The sequence below is a fragment of the Tripterygium wilfordii genome, chromosome 13 (assembly GCF_013401445.1).
Source record: "Tripterygium wilfordii isolate XIE 37 chromosome 13, ASM1340144v1, whole genome shotgun sequence".
NCBI classification, from domain to species: Eukaryota; Viridiplantae; Streptophyta; class Magnoliopsida; order Celastrales; family Celastraceae; genus Tripterygium; species Tripterygium wilfordii.
Window position 1 is genome coordinate 5,105,920 of NC_052244.1, and position 26,560 is coordinate 5,132,479.

At 38.3% G+C, this 26,560-nt stretch overlaps 2 protein-coding genes and 1 pseudogene across 2 annotated transcripts; all 3 read right to left on the reverse strand.

The window, feature by feature from the left end:
* Positions 1-26,560, reverse strand: part of LOC120012471 — an 84,088-nt pseudogene that overhangs the window by 5,275 nt on the left and 52,253 nt on the right.
* Positions 9,265-13,732, reverse strand: LOC120012817. Its single transcript, XM_038864350.1, has 8 exons — positions 13,366-13,732; positions 12,286-12,330; positions 12,040-12,169; positions 11,498-11,567; positions 11,361-11,409; positions 11,031-11,128; positions 10,361-10,499; positions 9,265-9,633 (listed from the first exon to the last, which is right to left on the reverse strand). The coding sequence occupies exons 1-8, from the start codon at positions 13,705-13,707 to the stop codon at positions 9,487-9,489; spliced, it is 1,020 nt and encodes a 339-aa protein (XP_038720278.1). The 5' UTR covers positions 13,708-13,732; the 3' UTR covers positions 9,265-9,486.
* LOC120012818 (protein ABA DEFICIENT 4, chloroplastic-like) lies at positions 15,656-25,334 on the reverse strand. The gene is made up of 8 exons (XM_038864351.1): positions 25,069-25,334; positions 24,361-24,709; positions 23,535-23,607; positions 23,218-23,440; positions 22,219-22,319; positions 21,606-21,734; positions 16,074-16,162; positions 15,656-15,954 (listed from the first exon to the last, which is right to left on the reverse strand). The coding sequence occupies exons 3-8, from the start codon at positions 23,577-23,579 to the stop codon at positions 15,807-15,809; spliced, it is 735 nt and encodes a 244-aa protein (XP_038720279.1). The 5' UTR covers positions 23,580-23,607; positions 24,361-24,709; positions 25,069-25,334; the 3' UTR covers positions 15,656-15,806.

Genomic DNA, 26,560 nt, shown 5'->3' on the forward strand with positions numbered 1-26,560 from the left:
TCAGAATGTTCTCCCAAAATGTTGTCACTAGATGAACTAGAGCTGGATATAGGAGGAGAGATAGAACGAGTGGAAGATTTCTCCTCAAGAAAATCCTTGTCTCTCTTGTTCCTTCGTGCACGTTCCAAGTCTAGATCAACAGGAAGAATTTCTGTATCTTGAGAACGCCTTCCTTGCATGAACTACAAACAAGAAAGAAAAGTATAAGGATCACTAATTATCAAGTAAGAAAGAGCTAAACTAAGTATGTAAGTATCTATGTATATAAACAAGAATGGATCAAATATAAGCAACCGTCCCCGGCAACGGCGCCATAAACTTGTTGGGTCTAAATTAACCTTACTAGCAAGTGTACTAGTCGGCGACTACAGCACAATGATAAGCAAGGGTCAAATCCACAGGGACGGTGTTATATCTAATCCAAATGTATATTTGTATGTACGTATGGACAATGCAAACAAAAGTAAAGTTCAACTCAAGATTGTTTGGTTGGGTAATTAAACTAAGACAAGCAAATTGCAAAGTGTTTTTGGTATTTTCTTAGAATAAAGATGTAACTAATGCAAATGAGATGAATGAGATGAACACCAAGGCTTTGGAATCCCCCTTGGGAAATGACTTGCAATGACACAAATTCACACACATATTTGCTAATTCGGGCATAACGAATCCGTACCTAAATCGGTTTTAGCGCACTTAAGCCAAATCTCCCTAAAATCGATTACTAGCCATCTTATTGGTCTAGGTCGGATATTCCTAAATACATTCTAGCCATCTTATTGGTCTAAACATGCATAGGAATTCATGGAGTTCTATGGAGATTAGAATTCATACAAATTGTCACCTAATTAAAGGGAGACACATTCATAATCAAGTGTTTCAAGAAGCATAATCTACTTGACATATTATTGTCTAAGCAAATTCTCCAAACAATTTCATCCAAAAACCTAAAGTGTTGGCCAAACACCACAAGCATGAAGAAATTGCAATCAAACATAGAAACACAAGATTTATACCCAAATCAACTCATATATATGTAAATCAAGTCATAAACAAAGTCATCAAACCCAAGGCTTCAACCTAGCTTTGGCAAAAAGGTTTAGTTACACATAATAAGAGAAAAACACAAAAGGAGAGATGAGAAAATCATGAATAAACCCAATTAGTTGAGTAGATCCAAGTTGAGCTGAAGAATCTCTCCTCCTAGCTCCAAGAGTCGCCTTCCCCCTCTGATTTCGCTCTCCAGAAAATCAGTTCTAGGTCTAAAAAGTGTCCTGCGGCTCGGCAAGTTCGCGAATTAAAACATCCCAAAAACTGTCTTGTGCGCCTAGGCGCGTTGTATTCACGCCTAGGCGCACGCCTAGGCGCAATCCTAGGCGTGCACAACTTCAAATTCAAGCCCAACTCACTGGACTGGGCGTGCAGGAGTGATCCTGGGCGTGCACAAATATTGCGCCTAGGCGTGGAATGATTCCAAAATCTCCGTATGACGTCCGATTTGCACTATTTTAGCGTCTACGGAAAGCTTGAGATGTCTAGTTTCCAATGCCTTTTATTTCGCTTGATTCCGATAACGTGACAAAAAGTTATAAGTATTTGAACACACGAAGGTCGGTGGACATTTTCTTCAGTTCAGCCCTTTTTTCATCACTTTTCATCCAAACCGCAATCAACCTATCAAAATACAAATCAAAACATAAATACACTCATTATTTATTTAAAGGAAGCTTAAGAGGGGGAGATTCCTACCAAAAACAATAGGTATTATCATACCTATCACTAGGTCACTTCAATGGCCTAACAAGACACTTATTTTGAGAGAAAATGAAACTGTATAGTATGTTCATTGTTTTTCTCATAAGCTGGAGTTAGTTCTTGTGGCAGTAGCAAGGGAACACCTTCCAATTTCATCACTTTTGGACTCAATCTCTCTTATAGTAAATGTCATTGGGATATCATGCAAGTGTCGTGATATGCTTCGAGAAAGTCAAATAACAAGAATTATTGCTCTAAGTACTGATGAGATTTCTAGTAGGCGAGATCTTCACCAAGAAAGTACTATTGTCAGGGCTAATGACACATGTTGGGGTTCACATTATGATACTTTGTTGAGCTTGATAAGTTTGTTCTCATTTGTGGTGGATGTGCTTGACGCAATATTAGAGGACGGTGCTACATCAGATAAAACAGGCAAAGCCTTTAACTTATTAGAAGTTATACAATCTTTTGAGTTTGTGTTTAACTTGCATCTAATGAGAATTTTATTGAGAATTACAAATGATTTATCACAGACGTTACAGAGGAAAGACAAAGATATAGTCCATGCCATGACATTGGTTAGAATATCCAAAAAATGACTTCAATTAATGAGGAATGAAGGATGGACCTCTTTGATGGATGTAGTATCTTCTTATTATGGTAAAAATAACATTGAAGTTCCTAATATGGATGATGTGTACTTACCTCGAGGAAGATCTAGGCAGAGAGTTCATGAATATACAAATCTTCATCACTACCGAAATGACACATTCAACATGGTAATAGATATACAAATTCAAGAGCTAAATTCTCGATTTAATGAAGTTAACAATGAGTTACTTATGTGTTTTTCATGCCTAAATCCTTTTGAATCATTTGTCACTTTTGAGAAACAAAAGTTGATTCGTCTTGCCCAATTTTACCCAATGGACTTCTCTAATATAGAGTTTTTGGCACTTTCAAATCAACTTGATACTATTCTCTAGCATTGATTTCTCATAACTAAAAGGAATCAGTGATATTGCTCAATAAATGATTGATACTAGAAGACATAATGTATACACAATGGTTTATAAACTTACGAGGTTGGCATTGATTCTACCAGTCGCAACTACAACAATAGAGAGAGCATTTTCTCATTTTTCTACCATAAAGATTGTCAAGAATTGGCTTCGAAATCGAATGAGTGACAGAGGATTAAATAATAGTTTAGTTGTGTACATTGAGAAAAATATTTTTGATGCTATTCCAAATGAGGTCATCATGAAAAGATTTCAAAAACATCAAAAATCATCGAAGACATTTGTAAATTAACTTTCCATTATTACACATCGCTATTATATGAACTCATGATTTTTAGTGTTATTTTTCATACGTTCGCTGTATAATTAATAAAAAATTCAAAAAAAAATTCGGCCCTCTGGACCTCGCTAGGTTTTACCCAACCTCACATAAATTCCTGCGTCCGCCCCTATTGGGAAAGCTTCTCCAACTTCGACTATCAGTTTATCCTCAGTGAATCCCATATCGAAAAGATGTGAGAATCCCACTAAGTTTATAAGATCGAGCCTACCTCCTTACAATCAAATAGACCATTTCCCTTTGGCTCAAGTATCATTAGTGAAACGACCAAGGAAGAAACAAAGCTATGCGAGTCCAACGTATAACAGATGATTATGAGCATGCATGTTCCATTTACAACTCACTAAACTTCTACATATAAGATAGACCAACACCTCCTCAGAACTGGATGACGATGCCAAATATGGATCACTTGATTGCTTCAAAGTATAATGTTATATTACACCTTATTAGTTATGAAAAGTACTTAACATTTTCGCTCCTACGATCAATACCTCTACCACAACATGAACATGTAGTTATCATTATCGGGTTCGTAAATAATAATCAATTTGTTCAATTGGCCTTGACAGAGGGTTATCCGATGCATCCTATTGTGATTTAGTTGTTTAGATAAATGTATGATTTTACAACTGCATGGGTTACAACGTCTATGGAACAACTTGCAACATATGTTCAACATAGTCATTTTATGTTTCCTTCTGAAGTCATTGTCTTATAATTTACATAACATGTAATATTTTATTTTTATAATAAGTATGTATGTGAAAACCCAACCAAAAAAACTGCAAAAAATGGAAAAAATGTTCAAAGTGTCCGGACACTTAGGGAGCCGTCCTGACACTTCGAGCAATTTTTGAGCAGTTTTAACTCTGTCTCGATTTGTTCATAAAGTATCCGGACACTTTTTGAGCCGTCCGGACACTTGACGATAAATATCGTTTTAAAACACATTGGGACAGTTCTGGGTTTATTATTTTCACTGGATTTGACAGAGAGATAGCCGAGAGAGAGAGAATCAAAGAGAGAAGAAGGATTTTGGTGTGAATCAAGGAGAAAGGAGCTTGAATTGAAGCTTTTGGACTTCCTAAAGCTTGGATTGCAATATCTTCATAAGATTGGGGTAAGAATTTCATGGGTTTTGAAACTAGGGTTATGGGTTTGGGTTGATTTCGTGAAATTTGAGGTTGTGAGGGTAAAAGCTTGTTGATTAACCAAAGTTTATGCATATTGTTGTTAGATTTGAGCTTGGATTGAAGTGTGGAGATTGGAGGAGAGGTGGTTGAGCTAGGGTTTGAGGAATTGGGCATGGTGAGTAATTTACCTTGAAACTTTGAGATAAATGCAAGTAATTGGTTTGGAAAATAACAATTTTGGGACGGAGATTGAATTGTACATGTGTGTATGGTTTAGGTTGATTGAGCTTGGAAGAGTTGTGGTGTTTGGCCAAAATGAGGTAGGGATTTTCTTAACCCTTAATCTCAAAACACTATTGGCTACCCGAATTGTGTTAAATTCATTACTTTCCGCCTTTTTGTTCAAGGGGAAACAAACCCTGGTTTGTATGTTATTGTGAAATCAAATTTGCTATATTGTGTGTTTGATGTTAAATGCATTACCCATGGACACTCGATCATCTACCGAGTAGTCGATGCTCTTGATCACATGTTTAAGGAAATTGCGCGCAATAAATTTAGTTGCATAACATTCATGTGTGATGTTACATTTGTTGCATGGTGGAAGTGGGAAATTGGATTTTGGTACGTACGTCAACGTGTACTAGTGGTTCCGGTTATTTGGCTCTAGTGACACGGTTGATGGTACTTGTATGAACATGCACTAGTGGTTCTGGTTAATTGGCTCTAGTGGCATAGTATGGAGTATTTGTGAGAGCATGTGCTAGTGGTTCTGGTTAATTGGCTCTAGCGACATGGCTCAGTTAGATGTACGGATTGCATTTGTTTGACAACATGGCATATTGTTGCATTGTGTTATTTCTTTATAATATTTCAGCCTGTTTTCTTCTTTTAGACTCCTATTCGATATCCCTACTAAGCCTCCTACTCACCGTTTTATTTTTTCCCCCTCCTCAGGTGATATAGGTACTAGCGCTAGTGCTCCGACTACGGATCAGCGAGGAGGAGCGTGATGTGGATGGCCTGGACAAGTGTTGCTGTGATGGTTTGCTTTATTATTTTTGTGTAGTGTTTATGTTTTGGTGTTCGGTTAGTCTTTGGATTAATTGTATATTGGAATATATACGAGTACGTAGTGTGTGGGATGAATGATAATTTTGGATGGTTACGCTTGATGCCTTAGTATGTATGTGCGTATGATGACTTATGATTGGGATGATATGGCCTAAGGCCCGGGATGTTTAGTTTGGTGGTATGTAAATTGTTGGTTTAAATTGTTATATGTTGTGCAGGAGGCATTCTCCGATATACGGGGAGGTGCTGCCGGATTTTTGTTTAAAATTGTGTTGGTATAATGTTATTTGAGTCTTGATTTTTAGGTGGCGACACGTGAGTGCACACACGTGTTGCCAATAAGTCACGTTCCTGGAACGAGACGTGACAATGTACCTCCTTAATTTATTTATGATAATTTTCGTATCATAAAAATAAATTTCTTTTTCTCGTCTCGCGAAAGTGGAATATATACCCAACTTACGACATCTGTCCAGACAATCACTTTGGCCTATCCAGACAGATCCAACTTCTATTTGGAAAGAAATTTCATGGCAAGCGAGCGCCCCTGACCAACATTAATGATCAGTGCTCGTGTGTCTAAATCCAAACTTTTTTATGTCACAAACTCAAAAAAGTGAGACCACATTTTGAATTGAAAGAATAACATCAATTTTTTTTTGGGGTTTGTGACATTGAATTTGTGGTGGAAATAACGACAAGATTACACATATTTCAATGACCACTTTTAATGAGTACAAAAAAAATTAGTGGATTGTGATAAAAATGAAGACAAAGATTGCACCTATTTCAATGACAATTTTAGTGTGGAGCATAAGTCAAAGGGTGCTGCTATTTAAACTCTTATTTTTACTATTTATACTCCCATTGATTAGATAGTTCTCGGTATTGGAGCTTGGTTGGTGGTGGATTGTCTCATCTATGTGTGTATCAACTCGAAATAAAGTAAATGTAATCAATCATGGAGACAGACAAGACTGGAGAATGACAGACAGTGATTAAGAGAGAGATCAAGAGAGAGGGAATTATCACTTAAATCATTGTTTAATATATACATATACATACATATATATATATATATATATGCCCGTGATGGGAAAACGTGAGAAACTTATCACCTCTAAGAAAAGGTGATCCCTCCTAAACCCTTATTAAAACACATTTATCAAAAATAATTTTGTATGAATTCTAAATTAACATATATATCTAATTTTGTATGAAAAGGTTAGCAAAGTGTTGTCATATTACATCTCCTTAGTTCTGAACAGCGCTTGACATTTTTACCACTGCGATCAATGCCTCCCCCGTCGCATGAACATGTTACTATCACTATCGGGTTCGTTAATAGTAATCACTTTGTCCAAATTGCCTTAACAGAGGGTTACCCGATGCCTCCCATTATGATTCAATGGTTTACATATGGGTATGATTGTGCAGCTTCATGGGTTACACCGTATACGGAACAACTTGCATCATACATTCAATGGAGACGTTCTACATTTCCTTCTGAAATCATTGTATTATAATTTACATAATTGTAAGAGTATTGAGATGTTATTTGTTTGTATTTTAGTTGAATATTTGGTAAATATAATTAGCCTATAAGTGATAAAAAAAATTATTATACTGAAAAATACATTAATAATTATAAAAATTTCAACGGTGTATATGCTCTCAATTTTTAGTTAACATTCAAGACCCAAAAAAAGAGAAAAAGTGAATGAAAGAAGTTGCTTGTGTCATCTTTGTCATGATTCTCTACATTATCTTACATTTAGCTATGACCTATACATGATAGGGGTGAAAAAAGTAAAAAAGTGGGTGAATATAGTCCCGCCGTAAGTCAAATTAGTGGGTGCGAATACCCTCCCCTTGATTAGGCTGTAGCAATCCAAATGTTGCAACTTGCACATGTACTACAAGTTTTTAAAAAATAAAAATAAAAATATTAAATATCCTTATAATACCAAAAATACTCTCCACTTAGATGACAACATGTTGTAGGAATTACCGAACTAACACGTCAATCGAGGTGGCTCCTCGGCCATCGATCAAGGTAAAGTCGAGGATTACAATTGAGGAGAAGGCATCCAAAGGTCCATATAGGACATGGTAATCGAGTAGAGAACATCTCAACAAGACCAATATGCCCCCTCATCGTAATACTGAGTATCGCTCCTCAGTAACCTGTAGAGATCATACACCTCAAGGAAATAAAGAGTCTAAAAGGAGACCAACTACACTTGAAAAATGAATCAGGATAAGATTCCCTTTCTTGAAAATCTGCCTAAGATTAGGGAGAGGAGATCTATTCCTACTGATGACGTCAAAAATAGGCCCGACCCTACTAGATGAATCAGTTAGTCAGACCAAGTTCTTCCTTCCTGATCGGTTGCCTTCCTTTCTGCACAATAAGCAAACGTAAGCTTCGGTAGGGCCCCGAGGGTGTGCTCGGGCAGTACGGTACTAAACTTGGGAGTATGACTCACTATTCGGAGCTCTGCCTCTTGCTCAGTAAGTAAATTCGGGTGTAGGAGTTAGGATCTTTATCTGAGGGCAGAGGTTCCCCTTTTATATGAGTTTGAAGTGTTTGAGCTGTAGTGGAAGTCAGACTCTCTCTCATTGGCTTTCTAGAGGGTTTCTCGAAGGGTAAATTTCATCCGTATTACTCTCCCAAAGGGAGTTGGACTCTGTTGAGGGTTGGTGTCCTATTGGGACTCTTCATTGTATGACTTGGTATATTCCTACTTCGGTCATGTAGGGATATTACCAAGGCAATACTTCAGCGTGATAGAAGCAGGGTCGGATTCATTGACTTGAGTATATAATTTTTAGAGGAACCGAAGTGGGTACTTCGGTTATGGCCGAAGTGTACCTTTCGGCTCTTCCTTCATCCGGGCCCAGCTGGCACTTCAGTTGTCACGTGTCCTAGTTTTATTGGTGGGGTAATTTTGATATTATCACCTACCAAAATTAAAACTCCTCCTACTCAAAAAAAAGGGACCTCTCGCTACACGTAAACGATTGTGAACCTGCATTTTACTTGCTCAGAGAAAGAGAGAGCTTCTAGTCCGAGTTTGAGTACGTACTATGTTGGATATTGGTGGTAATGAGCCTACTTGTGAGATTGTTGCATATGGATGGTAATGGGTTTACTTTGGGCACAAATAAATATGGGACCCACACATTTTTTGGGATGGATATGAATTTGAATATGTATATCTCTAAGATCGATGAATGTAGTACATTTACATTGCAAAAGTCAATATATGACGAATGAAAAATTGATCTCAAAAGTGTCCACATGAAATAGACAAAGTTGGTGTTTGTGAAACTCAATCCTACATTGAAAAATTATGGACTCCAAGTGAGTGTATAATACATTTCATTGAGAGTTAAGAACTTGGGCATAAGGGCACCCAAGTTCTATTATGAGAAAGCCTTATATGGTTTGTGTTGGGCCTGTTGGCCAGCAATTTTCCTATTTATGAGTGTCAATTCCTTTCTGCAAACACATTTCATTCAAGTTGTTTTCTTCCTCCCATTGCTAGTGCTAAAGTTTGAGGGATAATTTCTTAATTTTTGGTTTGCTGTATCACTTTCAGTCTGTGCTGCTATTCGTGAGTGACTGAGGTCTGGGAAGCGAAATTGCACTACCTACAAGAACCGAGAGAAAGCAGGCAAATATATTAACAACTTGTTTTATTAGTCACAAAGATCATGTTCTTGGACCTTGGTACATAAAACAGGTTCTTTGCTAGATTCGGATCAACAGAAAAATGGTAGCTATGTGGTGGAAAAATGTTTAAAAGGTTCTCCGGCTATGAATTTCTGTCATTGATCCGCTGAAGAGCGGTTGTCATCATCAACAACTCGCCCGGGATCAATATGGGGACTACGTGATCCAAACAGCATTATAATTCACAAAGGCAAGTCCACGAAATTTAATGTTCTCGAAAGTATTATTCACTTTGAAACATTGTTAACACAAGAGAGAACTTTATTTTCAGGTTGCACAAGGTCCCTTACACAGAAAACTTGAAATGGAGCTGGAGCAACATCAGAATCATCTTCTGGATTCCAGATATGGAAGGAACGTTGTCCACTCTCTAGTCAGTAGTTTTTGTTCCTTCACGATCCAAAATCCAAATAGGTTTCAATTCTTCAAACCATTTAGCCAAGATAGGATAGCTTTTGCACCTTTCTCCCAGGAACAATCCAACATCATGTCATGGGCAACTCCTTCAACACATATTGGCGTAACACCATAAAACCTTCCTGTTTCGTCGAGTCCTTCAGCGTCCTGCCATTGTTTTATATCAATTCAATTGAGAAAATAAAAGTAAAATGATAAGTCAAGAAAAATGACAGGCATCAAGAGAAAAAATGGCAGAGGCAATCGTAGGTGAGCAAATAAAGAGTGGCATGGTGATATATCAATGACGACACATGCCAGCACTATAAAATATGTGCTGAGAAAGAAAAAAATTCAATCCGAGGTGGTGATAAGGTGAAAGAAAATTGTCTAACATGGTATCGACACAAGCGAAGTAGAGATGCAAATACTAGCTATGAAAAGGTGAGAGTCCCAAGTATCACATTTGGAAAAGAAATAATAAAGAAGTCGACAAACAAGGGGTAAAAGTAGTAGACGTTGAAGCATCACTAAGCGGTCGTGATAGAGTTGAGCGACAAAAGAGAGTTGATGTACAGGATCCTAAAGGGTTTTTTTGGTTGATGATTGGAAATAATAAGAGAATATCATCCATTAGTAGCATTCTTTCAGATCATAAATGGTAATGCACATTGGTGTCAGCAGCATGGGCAATAACCGAATAGTCAACTACAAAGTGTACGAATAGGCTGATCTCCTATTAGTTTAGCTTATCTTTCTTGTACGAGAAGCAAGTGTAGCATTCAGACCTATGCTTATGGAAGCTAGGTTTTTGGCGATAGAAAGAGGGCTAATCCCTTATCTAGCCCAACCATTTGATAAAGAATGAGGAAGAAATGAATGAGCATAGCATTACCACAATGAAGTCATTCTTTGCACCCAATACAAGAACTTCAATTGAAGATTTTGGCACTGACGGAACTGGAAGAGAAGAATTTAGCTTCCTCAGATCAAACAATGGCATCGTTGAACTTTCTTTCATTAACTCCTGATAACTGGAGAAAAAAAACACCAGCCTTTCATGTTTGACAATTCAATAATTAGTCATGAGAGAATTAAACATGGCAAAATAAAATTTTGATTGAAAAGAACAAAGAAGTTATATAATTAACAGCATCAGTAATCATTTAAATGCAGGATTTGCTAATGAAAGCTCATAAAAGGTTTCTCAAATGTCACCAAACGAGATCCGTGAATCAGAAAGGAAAAAGGTCACGTCATATCGTCCACTATGTCACTAAAAAATGTAGCTACACCAAATTGGGATTTGATTCTTTCATGGTAAAATATATGTCGTGAAACAAAAAACATTATTGTGGAAGTTCTGTGTAATGCTTTAGTTTATAGGCATCACTAACATTGTTTGCTGAAGGTCACACCAGAGCTGTACGAATTATTTGTAAATATTATACAATTGCCCACAAGTGTCGGGTAAAAGTGAGCCGAAACTTTGACCTTTTCAGTTGTCCCAAGAAAACACAAAGATTACGCTCTTTGGGACATAAAAGAAAGGCTAGTAGACAAACCGGAGAACCAGATCATCCTCCATTGTCGGAGAAAAGAATGTTTCCTTGCAAAGGGAAAGAGAAGTTTGAAATGCTTTGGCTGCCAAGCTGCGCGTCACCTGGTTAAAAGTTGAAACAATCGGTTGCTAGACATTAGAAGTCTGTATGAATATATTGGCTATAAGTCTTTAACACCATTAAGACGTTGACAAACTCTGATATCAGAACATGTAACCACAGCCATACTTTACATTTAAATTTGAAGTGCAAAGCTTCTGGTTCGAGTTTTCTTAATTGGATAAAAGAGGAAAATTGAAGAATGCAAATATTTAAAAAATGGAAAGCAATTACCTTAAAAGCAGCTACAGGTTTGGAAAATAGATACCGCCAAACTAACCCACTGATACAACAAAAAAGAAATTGTCAGGATAGGGTAATTAAGTTTGAGTGCTTGAAGAGCAAATACATCAGATTGATTTGAAAATCACCTATTACCCGATGGAGGTACAGAGCAGACAAGCACAGCACCAGTAAGATTGGGGAATAGTTTTCCCTTTTCTGGAATCACGCATATACAGTAGAACTAAGTCAGCACTCACTACACCAGTTACAACATAGGAATTGTGATTGATGGGGGAGATGAACTGAGATAGATTGCATAATACTCATATCTCAAAGTTCGGCTTGAGGATAACATTCTGCTGAAGGTTGCACTTCAAACATGACCATAGAAATGGCCACTGTGGCTTCTGAAGCGAATTTGAATACAAACAAATAGAGACTTACAATTATGCATACTAAAGCTACGGAATCTTTTTCGATGAGCTTAATTTTTTCCCCCTATGTCCATGTATTTAGCGAAAGGTTCAACATCTAAATCTGGCATTTCATACTAGGTAGACCATAAGACCCAAGGCACATGCCTCAGCTATTGTGAGGACTTTGCTTCTTATATTAAGATAATGGTGGGGTCAGGAGCTTCTTGTGCATCTCAAACATTAGTATGCATCAGCTATAAGTTGAATGTTACCTAACAATTGTTCACTTTTGATACTTGCAATGTAGTACTGAATTATAAGTCCTCCAAATGAGTGTCCAAGTAACACAGGAGGCAGCCCGAGATTTTTGTGGATGAAGTCAGCAATATCACCTGCATGTGTCTACTGCAGAATTTAGAGAATTGAAGATTAAGCAAGGTATTTTAATCTACATAATAGAAGGAAAGCATAAGTAACTGGCCAGTCAACATATTTATGTTACATAAGAGCTACATTACCTGGAGAGAACCGGCAACAGAACCAGCAGGGGCATCACTGTCACCCTAAACATATAAAATGGTATACCAAATAAGCACCAGATTAACAGTTTCTAATCAATACAGCTACTTTTCCAAGTAGACTGCATCTTAGAATAAACTACTACATTACAATCCGTGCATAACAAAAGGATTCCAGTAATTTCTACTCCAACGAGTTTCTTGCTTTTGTAGAAAACTAGAAATGCAACTGAAGGTGATATTTCTCAAATGCAGATGACTAGAAAAAGGTGCTCATGGCGCGTGCATAGTAAGTAGTTTTAAGTACTAAGCAGATTAGGAGCAATCACTCTATAAACTGGAATTGGACCATAAGATTATTATTTTTTAATCAGTAAAAGGGAAAATATTATAATAAATCAAATAAAGGGAGGTAGCCAGCCAGCCAGGGATACCAACCCAAACAAATATACCTAAAAGAAAATGTTAACAAAATTCACCCATCTTGCTTATCGACAATGATTTGGCCACCAAATCACAACTTGACAGTCCCAAAGCAACGAATCAAGAGACCACTCTTCCATTTAAAGCTCTCTAACAATGAATTATTAAGATAGCAAGACAACATCAATTAGGTTCCATAGCAAATTTGAGAAATATACGGGTAGAGTCAGGAAGCCGGTACAGCTTTGCAGTAACTATTCCCTCCCATAACGAATTCCAACTGCATGATAAACAAGAATTAAAACTAAGCTGCGACCAGTATATATAAAAAAGACATAGTCACATGCAATTCAACCTCAGTTTGGCCAAAAAGGGCAAAAAGGAGGTAATAGCTGTACGGTATTGGCAAATGTCAAACCAATTGAGCATTGATAAAGCTGCAAGCTGGCAACTATGCAACCAAATGGAAGACACTGTTTAAATAGCAACATGAGCAAATTCCCCTGAAAAAATTAACCATATGAACCCTAGGAAGAAATTTTGCGAGAGAACGATGTAATGAGACCTGACAAGCTATTAGAGGTCACACGCAAAGGACAAAAAGAAAGTTAATTCAAGGCAAACATAAATGCACCTACAAAGATAGAACATAATCACCTGACCCAACAAACTGACAGCATAGCAGTCATAGCCAAACCCAGAAAAGAAAGGCAGCCAATGCTCAGCCCAACACCAAGCAGCATGATAGCTTCCGTGAACAAAAACCAGAGGCGGGTTTTCACTATTTGTTTCATCGGGGTCCTTATTTCCAGAAGATTTCTGCTCAATGACCTCCATGTTCAGGCCAGAGGGCAGCTGGTGGGAAAGACGGTTCTGCCCCTGCTTCAGTGCATATTGGACCCGCATCTTCTGGGCATTGATGAGAACAGCTACTGGCTTTCTGTAAACTTTTTCAGATGAGAAGTTTGGATGAAGAAGAGAGAGAAGAGTAGCTGCCATAGCTTCGGATTTTCTGAAGCAGAAGCGAAACGAAGGCACAAAACTGGAATTTTTCCTTTAAAAAGTTAAAATGGGCCAAATTTCGAGCCCAATTATGATGGGTCGAGTCACCCAATTGAAAATATCAAAATACCGATAGGCCTGTTATTCGCTTGTCATATTCTTTTGGTTTTATACATAATTACATATATAATGAATCTAATTGGGTAGTTGTCATATTCGAACCCTCGTCATTAGGGTCATATATATAATCTTTACCATTGTAATTAGTGGTTCAGGTGTCTCACGTGTAATTGTTATGCTTTTATGGGGTGTTGTATTTGGCATTGCCATTTCTTTTATTTTTGAAATGATTTTTGTATCTAATTATTTTCCAAGGACTTGAATTTGTTTGAACAGAGAGTTATAGGGTGCTGTTTGGTCCCCAGCAAAATGTTGAATTGATAACATTGTACATGTTTTGAGTCATTTGCTTACATTTTTGCTTTCCATGCATCAATGGAGAAATCAAAAAAAGAAATTGATTCATGTTTAAGTCAATACTCTGGAGGGCCTATTTTCTGGTGTAATAGTTAAATCATGAGCTCTATGCACAAGTACATAGTTTACCAAATATTTATTATTGAAAGATGGAAGCTAAGAGATCTGGACACCATTATTTATTATGAATAAGTAACTATTATGAAGTCATCTTTCATGGATCAAACAGGGTCTTACTATGCCTTCAACTATAATATACATATCCTATATCTCCCAAAGGTTGGCAAAATATAACAATGAAGGAGTTAATCATGTCCAGGACTAAGCCTTGCAATATTGCTGTGAGAGCTCATCAAAAAAAAAAAAAGAAGGTATTGCTGTGAGATAGCCAATGCAATCAATAGTGTCAACATTTTTACAGTGAAAGGTGAATTTCAGGAACTACGGGGAAATGCATCAGTTATGGCTAGAGGTGTACACAAGGTTAGGTTATGGACTATCGGACCATATTGGACCCAACTTGGTATTTTTTAGGGGATGAGAGACCCGAATGATAACCCTAATTAGGGTTATCGGTTCCAGGTCACCCGATTATTGAGTCCCTATTTACACAATAACTCTTAACAGTACTAGGGACCTTGCCCAGTGGAAGGAGACTCCTCTTTTGGCCTAGCATCATTGGCATTAGCACTCCACTGTCCCCCTCTGAAGCAGAGACACTTGCATTGATAGCTAATGCATGTGTTCGACACTTGTTGGACACAACACGTGTCACCATGTCATGCAATTTCTTTTTTTAAATTTTTTTTAAAAATTATGTTGGACACGTAGTGCATGTGTGTACGACACTTCAAAACAAATGATCAACTTTAAAGTTGACAATTCTTAAGTCCTAACCCTATTGAAAATCAAAACAACCATTCCTAACCCTATTGAAAATCGAGAAAGAGAAGATCCTAACTTGTAAACACGGCAACAATATCAAACGAGTAAACGACAAACAAAAGTTTGGGTAATATATATTAGCCAAAAATATTGGCTATCTAGTGTTCTGTAAGTTTGGGTTTTAGATCTTTTGATTGTTTTGATGTTATAGACAATAGACTTATAATATTTTGATTTGTAATTGGATATTTATAAGTATTAAATATAAATATATTTGTTAAATATTTATTTGTCGTGTCTTTAGAATTTTGAGAATTACCGTGTCAGCGTATCCGTGTATGTCGTGTCCGACACCCTTGTCCGTGCTTCATAGCTCTCCACTTATGGCTATTGATCATAGCCCTTCTGAGGCATTTTTTCTGGACCCCTGAAATATGGAAGAAGATGGCAACAAGAGTATCTAGAAAAGGTTTTGATCGATCTGTAGAGTTAAGGTATCTCAAAATAATCTTTTCAAACACATGCATATATGCTGAGCAGTTGTCATTTGCTAACAAAAGGATGATCAATAACACTCCAAATATTTTATACAAAGAAGCGAAAACAAGCAGGCATAATGCATTGATGACACCAATAGCTCAAATTATGATAATCCATTTGAAATTTTGAATACATTTCCATTCAAATCAGTGCTACTTATGAATTCACTGTCAATTTTTTTGAATAAGACGCTATCACATGCCATGCTTAGTATTTCCAACACCCTTTGTGAGTGCCTTAGTGAGAACATGGGTAAGGATTCCAATAGGACAGGAAAGAAGGCAAAGAGAGATTGAATGCCGCGTCTCAATTTCATTTTCCAGTCCGTCATGAAAGACTTGCCTGGATATAGTAGAAACAAAACAATATACAAATCAAAACTAACAGAAAAAAGTACAAATTGAAGGAGAAAGAGAGAGAGAGAGAGAGAGATGTAAAAGAAGGCAATGGAGGGAGAAGACCTTGCAGCAAAGAGATCTACAGCCAATAAGTGAATCCACGCAGAAGCTAATGTCATCTGGCTCGAGAACATCTTTGCAATACCAGGCAGCTTCAATTCACAAGGTGATAGAACACCAGTTATTACAAAGATGTATAAAATAAAGATGGCACATGGCAGCAATTGAGGGGTGCACTTGTTTTAATCTCATTGGTTGCCTTTTCTGTTTTGTGTTGTCTTTGTTGTTATAGAGAGGTGGGGGCAGCAGAGCAGACATTCTGGACTTTTGTGGTTTTCTCTAGAGAGAGATCGGGAAGTTCCTAGTTCCCTCGAAGCAACTAGGGTTTATCCTCTTAGTTGTTCTTGTTTAGCTATTTCCTCTAGTTTGGATTTGTATCTAACTATTGTAACAGATAGTGTGTTGAAGGGAATACAACCAGTAGGCTTTTTATTATCCATGTTCATTATGCTATTTGGGTGATTTTGTGCTTGTTCTTTCATAGTTCTATCATTGGTTTTGGAGCATTCGTTCCTGGCTATGGTCAAATCTAGAATGGGAGGGAGAGCCAACGAGTTAGAAAAGGAGGTGGGAGATCTGAGGAATACTACGGGAGACCTTAAATCTGACATGGATACTCTGAAAACTTACATGACTGAGCAGAGGGATTTATTGAAGCTTCGGGCAACAAAAGACAAAGGCAAGGCGCCAGTTGATGGGAGTCTTCCCACTCACCTGATGAGATCGCTCAAGCCGACGACATCGCTTTGTTTGATGGTGACCCAAATCGACGCAGGCTAGAGCTTCCGTTGTTCAATAGCGAGGACCCTTCGGGGTGGCTTTTTAGAGCTGAAAGTTATTTTTCAGTTAATAGAATGTTGGATAATGAAAGGGTTGCAGCTGCTGTGGTGTGTCTTGAGGGCAAAGCCTTAGGGTGGTTTCAATGGATTGAGGTGCGCTTTCCAGTCTGCACTTGGCCGACGTTCTATTCTGCAGTGCTATGGCGTTTCCAAAATTTGCAGGTGGGTAGCGATCACGAGTTTTTGGTGGCTCAGAAGTAGATTACTACGGTAGCTGAGTTTTGGGAACGATTTGAGCAGATCTCTACTACTTTGCACTATATCAGCGAAGAGATGCTGGCTGGAATTTTCATGAATGGACTCAAGGAGGAGATCCAGGCCGAAGTGAAACTAAGCCCACCTCTTACATTCTCAGGCCTCATGGATTTGGCCCAACGAGTTGAAGAAAGAAATGAAGCCCTGGTGCGAGCCCATAAATTTCTTTCCTCCCCCCACCATGTCTCGGCCCAGCTCACTTTCTGGTTCTCATGTTTTGGCTGTTCCCAATAGCTTAGGCCGCCCTCCCGATTTGGTTCGTTCCCAATCTGATTCTAAGATGCCTTGGCGTGACACCAAATCTTCACCTTCACTCACAACTAGCTCTAAACATACTAATTTCTGTCAATTATCAGATTCAGAAGCTCAACATTGACGGGAGAAAGGACTCTGTTTCCGTTGTGATGAAAAGTTCCACCCGGGTCATGTTTGCAAGAACAAGGTTCTCCAAATGCTCATTGTGGCAGATGACACCACGAGCAGTGACGAGGTTGAGGGTGTTGCTTTAATTGAGCCAGAACAGGGTCAACTTGAAGAGGCAACTGAGAGTAATGTGGAGCTTTCAATGAATTCTATTATTGGGGTGTCTTCCAACAACAGTACCTTGAAGGTCTGCGGGTTGCTTGAGGGTAGGGAGGTTATTGTTTTAATTGACAGCGGTGCGTCACACAATTTTATTTTCACGGATGTTGTTCAATTATTGGGGATGGAGATGGATACTCGGCCAAAGTTTAAGGTGCAGGTTGGTAATGGGGTCTCTGTGCAGGGGGTTGGAGTTTGTTCTGGGGTGGTTTTGCAGATACAAGGGATTCAGTTACGGGAATCATTCCATGTGTTGGATCTGGGGAGTGCTGATTTAGTTTTGGAGGTGGCATGGTTACAGAAATTGGGAGAGATCGCTGCCAATTTTCAGACCTTGACGATGAGATTTAATTTAGATGAGCGGGTGGTTACTTGGAAGGGAGATCCTACCTTGTCGAAGACTGTCATCTCTTTGAAATCTATGTTAAAGTTGTTAAAGAGTGAAGATGTGGGGTTTTTGATTGAGTTCGGGGCTTGTTACCTCCACTCGCAATATGTTGATAGTCATCCAGTGACAACTTCATCATTAACTCTGTCTCCTGCGTTACAAGAGCTCTTAGCCGAGTATACTTTTGTGTTTACCCCACGGGCTGGTCTTCTCATTACGAGGCCACAAGATCATGCCATCCGCCTTCATGAAGGAGCTAATCCCCCACACTTATGGCCTTATAGATACCCGTACTATCAGAAGATTGAAATCGAAAATATTGTCAAGGAGATGTTGGCAGAAGAGATAATTAAGCCCAGTATCAATCCCTATTCTAGCCCTGTGCTATTGGTGAAGAAGAAGGACGAGGGATGGTGAATGTGTGTCGATTATAGGGCATTGAACAAGCTTACCATACCTGAAAAATTTCCCATCCCGGTCATTGACAAGCTTTCGGATGAGCTTAATGGGGCTGTTGTTTTTTTCAAATTGGATCTGAAATCCGGCTATCATCAAATTCATGTCCGGGGTGAAGATATTGAAAAAACAACCTTCCGCACCCATGAAGGGCACTATGAGTTCTTGGTCATGCCTTTTGGCTTGACCAATGCCCCTTCCACCTTCCAGTCATTGATGAATGAGATATTTAAGCCCTTCTAATGCAAATTTATACTGGTATTTTTTGATGATATCTTGGTCTTTAGCAAGGATTTGCCTACTCATATTCAGCACCTTTGAAGCACTTTCTCAGAATGCCTTGGTTTTGAATTAGAAAAAATGTGCTTTTGCACAACACCGAGTGGAGTATTTGGGGCACTTAATTTCTACGAACGGGGTAGAAGCTGAGCCTTCAAAACTCCATAGCATGATCTCTTGGCCGATACCTACCACTCTTAAGCCTCTGGGGTTTTTTGGGGCTGATTGGCTATTATCGTCGTTTAGTTCATAATTATGGGCATTTGGCAGCTCCTTTGACAGCTTTATTGAAGAAGAATTCTTTTCACTGGTCTGAGTCCACGTAATCAACTTTCGAAGCTCTTAAGAAAGCAATGGTAAGTGTTTATGTCCTAGCATTGCCTGATTTTTCTAAACCTTTCGTAGTGGAGACTGATGCTTTAGGTACAGGTGTGGGAGCGGTTCTTGTACAGGAGGGCCATCCTATAGCTTTCTTTAGTCAAGTTTTGTCTCCCCGCGCACGAGCAAAATTAGTCTATGAGCGCGAGTTGATGGCCATTGTTTTTGCAACTCTTAAGTGGCGATATTACCTTTTGGGCCGACGATTCATAGTTCGCACGGATAAAAAAAGCCTAAAATTCTTGCTGGACCAGCAGTTGGTGCATGAAGGGCAGCAGAAATGGATCACTAAATTGATTGGTTTTGATTTTGAGATACAGTATCACCCAGGTTTAGGTAACAAAGTGGCAGATGCACTTGCACGTCGTGATGAAGCCTCTGAATGCAATCCCAAGGAAGTTATGGCTGACGATTCTCATTCCCCTACCTTGGCAGCCCTGTCTGTGACATCTTGCTCTATCTTTCATGACCTGCACGAAGAAGTGTGACAGGATCCCAAGCTGCAAGATATTATAAAATACCTCACTTTGGATCCTGGTAGCAAATTCCCCTACTCATGGAAAGGAGGTTGTCTACTGTGTCATGGGAGGTTGGTAGTTCCTAAGAATTCCCCTCGCATCCCAGCAGTACTACATGAATTCCATGCTACACCTATGGGAGGTCATTCGGGTTCCTTGCGTACATTGAAACGAGTCTCGCATATTTTTTACTGGTTTGGTATGAGTGGTGATGTTCGGCAGTTTGTGGAGCAGTGCGAAGTCTGTCAAAGGCATAAGTACTCAACTCTTCGACCCCAAGGGTTACTTCAACCTCTCCCTATTCCAAAGACTTCCTGGGAGGACTTATCAACAGATTTTGTTGGGGGATTGCCAAGGGTGCAAGGCATTGATACGGTCTTAGTAGTGGGAGATCGTTTCACCAAATACGCCCATTTTTTACTGTTGGGCCATCCATATTTTGTCAAGGAGGCTATTTATGAAAGAGGTGGTTCGTTTACATGGATTTCCTCACACTATTGTATCCGATAGAGATTGTGTTTTTGTGAGTCATTTTTGGACTGAGTTATTCAAACTATCGGGTACTAGTCTCAAAATGAGTATCGCTTATCATCCGGAGACCGATGGGCAAACGGAGGTTTCAATCGAAGTATGGAGGAATACTTGCGCTGTTTTCCCAGCAGTCATCCTCGACAGTGGCCTAAATGGGTGCCTCGGGCAGAGTTTTGGTACAATACAACCTTCCACCGTGCCGCGAGAATGACCCCTTTTCAGGCGCTTTATGGCCATCCTCCTCCCACTCTGGTTAAGGCTGCTCATGAACCTTCTGCAGTAGAGGAAGTAAATGTGCTGTTGCATGACCATGATGCGATGTTTGAACAACTTCACACCAACCTCAGCCATGCTCAAAATAGAATGAAGCAGTACGCTGATGGAAAGCGCTGAGCTGTTACCTTCCAAGTTGGTGAACGAGTTTTCTTAAATTTACAGCCTTATAAATGTCGTTCTCTGGCTCAACATTCCTATCAAAAGCTATGTCCTCAATTTTATGGGCCTTTTACTATTTTGGAGAAGTTGGGTGAGGTGGCTTATTGTCTTGAATTACCTACACATTCAGCTGTGCATCCAGTTTTTCATGTCTCCCAATTACGTCGTGTTTTATCTCCTGGAGTAACAAGTCAACCCCTACCTTCTGCGCTTATTGCTAAGTTGGAGTTACCCTTGGTTCCAGAAGATGTGAAGTAGATTCGTAAGCTCCTTAATGGCCAGTTTGAGGTTCTTATCCAGTGGCAAGGTATGCCAGATTGTGATAGCTCTTGGGAGTCTTGTGATGTTATCTAGTCTCAATTTCCAGCATTCAACCTTGTGGACAAGGTTGCCAATTTGGGGGGAGTATTGATCGAACACCAGTTATTACAAAGATGTATAAAAGAAAGATGGCACGTGGCAGCAATGAGGGGTGCACTTGTTTTAATCTCATTGGTTGCTTTTTCTGTTTTCTGTTGCGTTTGTTGCTATAGGGAGGTGGGGGTAGCAGAGCATGCATTTTGGACTTTTGTGGTTTTCTTTGGAGAGAGATCGGGAGGTTCCTAGTTCCCTCGAAGCAACTAGGGTTTATCCTCTTAGTTGTTCTTGTTTAGCTATTTCCTCTAGTTTGGATTTGTATCAGACTATTGTAACAGATAGTGTGTTGAAGGGAATACAACCAGTAGGCTTTTTATTATCTGTGTTCATTATGCTATTTGGGTGATTTTGTGCTTGTTCTTTCATAGTTCTATCACAAGGTATAGACGAAAGTAAGAAGGTTTTTTCAATTATTTTCTATAAACAAATTGTGGGTAGAGTTGGACATTATACATACCTCTGGCAGCAAGTATTTGCTTGCGAAAATCCACCGTATAGTATCAGGCGTCCAAGAGAGGTATAGAAGATATCCATACATAAGTCCAAGCACAACATACGGTATGGTGCTTTCCATAAACTTTCTGGTCTGTGAATGAAAGATCCAAACAAGTGTAAACATCACTTGATAATATTTTGAAATAATTCAAGATTAAAGACAACAAAAGTATATATAAAAAAAAATAAATAATATGAACAACTCTTGTGCACAAAGCTCCTACAATAGGCAAGGTCGGGGACAAACAAGATATTCGCAGCCTTCTCTCCGCATAATATACGAAGAGGCCATTTCTGAGTTTTGAACTTATGAGTTCGCCTGTAAAAGACAACAAAAGTATGGAGCCCTTTATTTCTTCTTTTTTTTTAATGCATCTGTAATTCTTTAAAAAAAGAGCAAATTATCACTTGATTTTTGTGAGTAAGGTTATAAACAAAATGATTCAAAAAGAATGATCCAAGGACACCAGCTAGAAAATTTAATTTAGCTATACGCATAGTTCAGAAGAAAACACAAATCTATAATGACATGTCCCATTAAGGTTTGTGATTCCAAAGAACCCCAGAGAACTTACAAATTCAGCTTTAGGAGCCACAACCATGAGAGTGTAGAATGGGAGAACAGCAGTTGTTCCAATGGTAAAAGCACTGCTAGCAAGTTGAGAGCTTGAAAACCCTACAGATAATAACCGATATTTGTAGTAGTAGGTCAAACAACATATGGAAGGAGCCTGGAACATTGAATTCATTACATTGAAAAGAAGAAAACTACGCAATATTTAAAACTGCATCACTACTACACTGACATGTCATGAGACATTGCCAACTTCAAACCACTTTTCTCCAATCCCCTATATAACAATTTGAAAAGGATCTAATAACTTCAAGCCACTTGATCATCGAACAAAACTTGCTACTGCAGTAGTAAGAAACCAGAGCTCCTAATTTATGGGGTTATAATGAACAGAAATTTGAGAAGCTAGCAAATGCTGAAATGCATGAAGAGCAAATCATCAAAACAATAACATGCCACTATTGTTTTTCCTTGTACATGGGCACTTAACACAACGCAAATCGATTCCTAAGACTAGAACAAAGCATACGAGTAATCACTAATCACTTGGAAGAGTATATTGTGGCAAGTCATGGCACAGTTAGAACATCAGAGATCATTGTCACTTGTGTAATGGGATCTGCAACTAAGGTAGCCCCAACTTCTTGTTTTATCAAAGCTTTATGAGCATGGCAAGAGAAAGGCAACCTACTTTTCTGGATGAAATCATTTTATTCTAAATTGAGATCTGGAATTACTCATCATTTTATTCCAAATTGAGATCTGGAATTAGTAACTTCTGCGATGATGATAAATTTCAGCATTGAATGCCTCAAATTTGATACAAATTTTGTTTTCTGGCTTATGTGGATTACTGAGACGGATAAGTAAGATAACGTTTTTAAGTGGTGATTTCAAAGATGAACATCTAACTCTATATTGCAGGAAGATAAAAATGACTCAGGGAACTTTGCAAATAAGGTCAATGATAATAAGCAATGTAAGTGACAGGACAAGTTACATGAAGCAATGATTCCAGTGCCCATTCCATGGCGAACAAAGCTTTTAACTCTCGGCTTAATGAGCAGTTTAGATCCTCTGATAAAACTCCAGTCACTGCATGCCTCAGTTCCCACTCTTGCAACTCGACAGCCAAAAAGTTCTTTGGTTATGCCTTTGAAATACAAGCTTTGATTCACTCCAACAATGTGGCAATGACTTATAGCTTGCCTCTTGTGGTCAATCTACAAAAGAAGAAGCCTAGAACATAAGGAAATCCTTCAAGCATAGAAAAGAAACTAAAATGCTAACAACCCAAGCATTTGGAAAGGGGCATACCTCAAGGGGCAATCGAGGACTACCGAAGCAAGAAGCGAAGGCCATTGTTGTTGCAAAACCACAAAAACCAGAACTAATAAATGGGTCTTCAGTCAGTTAATCCAATTAGGAAACTCATATAATGCAAACCAAAGCCAAAAAAAATGCTTAGCTAGGCATTTCCCACTTTTGTAGAAAGAGTACAGACAGATGGCAATCAAAGCTCAATAAGGAAAGAACACAATGAAATAGGTGGCCAACTGGCCACTGCCTCATTGAGCACTGAAAGAGTCAGTTTCCTAACATTGTCTGTCGAGAGAGAACTCTCCAAGTTAAAGAAAAGAAATTTATCTGGACAAGGTCCATGTCCACTTGCTTGCCACCTTTTGTTGCTTTCTGAGCATTCTAACAGGAAAAAAGGTCTGAACTTTGTCTTGGTAGCCATACACATGTTCTTACACATGAGAGTTGATATAGATGATATGACCATCTTGGCATGATTTTCTTAATTTTTCTTTTATTTGCTTTTGTTTTTCTGGTTTGAATGAAAACCATAAACTAAGTCGGGGAACTACTTGACTAATTCATTTGAGGTCTTGTGCCATCAACAAAATGAGTAAATAAAACAAATGAACAAATAAAAAAAATGAGCATCCAATGTATCTTATCACTTCAGTAACAATTGATATCCTCAGGCATTACAGAAAACAAAACCAGACTAGAACACCTTATATTAACGAAAACTGTTTTTATACTTAAAAGCAGAATTATAGACAATTTTAACTGTTTTTTGAATAAGTCTTTGGTCATGAATTCACTTTCAAATACTTGAGATAGGTTGACTGACCTTTGACAATGGAGAAGTGTTCATCAACATAATTGACGAGGCTACCAAAGCTCGGAATATTGCAACGAAGGCCTTCTGAGAGGCCAAACTCCAGATAATCCCTTGTGAAAACTGCATATCCAGATGATCCCAACTTCTTTTCAATTCTTGCAAAACTCAATGCCATTAATCTAGTTCCCATCACCAAATGGGTCAACCGTAAATCCCATGAGAGCTATACATGCCTTCAAATGTAAATGTGCAAGTTTCAGCATATCCATGACAGTAACAGACAACTGCTTTCGAACGAGCAGCCTCAGGAATCCAGCTCTTGGAGAATATTTCTAGACCTCTAGAGTTCACCTCATTTCTGTCACAATAAAATCCAAAACAGGAGAAACTTTGTTTAAAAGTACATGTGTGCTTATAAACAAGGATTTATGCATCATTGAAACTTCTTATAAAACCCACTAAAAGGTTGAGTGACACAATTTGCCTGGGTTTTCCAAAAAAAAAAAAAAAGTGCAAACATACTGCCTCCTGGAGCTACAAGTTTTTCCCTACAACCATTGCTTCAATTACAAGGAAACAAATTTTCTCTTGAAGGGAGTAAATGATTAACTGGTGGTTTTCCAGATCATGAAACATGTCCGAAAGAAAGTATCTGACAATTGCACTTGATTAGCAAAGATTAAAAGTCCTATATTGTGGAGATTGAAGTTTATTTACCTCCTCTATCTTCAGCCTTGTCATCCTCTGTCAATCATTTCCGTTGTAAAAGCCAAATACATAGAAGATCACTGCTAAAAGATCAAGTTATTAGCAAGAAAAATTTTAATTTTTGTTATTGATTGTTGCGGGAATGGAAAGGGAGAAGGATGAACACGTCAGTTTCTGGTTTTTGAGTTTTGACTGGTTTGCAAGCTCCAAAGAAGGACCGAGAAGACGAAGATGAATGCGCTTGTCCAAGGGAGGGGGCCTGCAATCCCCCTGTCTGCAATTTTTGGAATTTTTAAAATCTCAACCATTGATACATGAGGGTTACACGTGTTACCATCCCCAATATTATCTCCTTCTTTATTTTATCTTTTTAAAAAGTTTAGCTTTAAGTTTATCAAAAATAAAATAAAATAAAATTTAACTCCAAATATCAGATCATTCTAGAAGCTCATTGTCGGATTGCTTTCTTAAGAGAGCGAGACAGACTACTTCCCATGCGATAAGGTTCAATACAGACATATGGAAGAAGAGAAATTGGGAAGGGCATTTTCCTCAAAGGCAGTAGCAAGCCGTATTCAAGTTGGAGGCAGAGGACAAAAGCTCAAGAAAAATGAGGAATGAAAATGGGTACAGACGAGCTCACTCGAGTATTGGAAGGAATAGATGAGTACGAAAATGGAAAGGAGAAATGAACATGGGTACGAAAATTGGAAGAAAGAAAGAGGCTAGCAAGAAAAGCAAGAAAGAGGCAAGCTAGAAGGTTTCGTGGAGATTGAATATGTTGGGCAGTGAAGGTGAAGGGGAGAGAGTATGTGGGACAGTTTCTCAGCCATCAGATTAAATGAATGGCTTAGATTTTAAAATTTTTAATACATTGCAGCTAAGGGGATTCCAGGCCCTCCATCCCAGTTCAAGGAGGATATTGTCACAAGGCGGTCATATAACGTTACAATTGTAGGATATACGTGTCCTAGTGTAGCCCACTTAGATTAGGACACATTCACACATCTGCTTTGAGTTGCAAGATCAAATATCGTCATTTAGCATCGCATGGTTAGACTAATGTGGAATGGGAGAGCTTCAATTTATGGCTCCAATTTTGACTCTAATTGTCCTCTAAAAATCATGAATTTCTTTTTTTTTTCAAATGACATTTAAATTTACGACGTAGAAGTTAAAGTTTAGGCTTTAAGTTTAGGAGTTATGGTTTAGAACTTAATTTTTAGTGTTTAGCATTAGACTTTAGGATTTGGAGTTTATAATTTAAAATTTAGAATTTTTTTCCCCAAAATCTACTATACTCTAACATTATGAACACCAAAATACTTAATCACACATTTTAATTCATAATTTAGCATAATTTTAAGGAGAATTGGAATCCCCCAATCCCGAATGACGTAAGAGAATCGGATTAGAAAAGTATTACCGTATTATGTATTTTGGACCCAATTGTACAACTTTTTGTCGTATTATCACTTAATATTTCTGCCTGATTATTTTG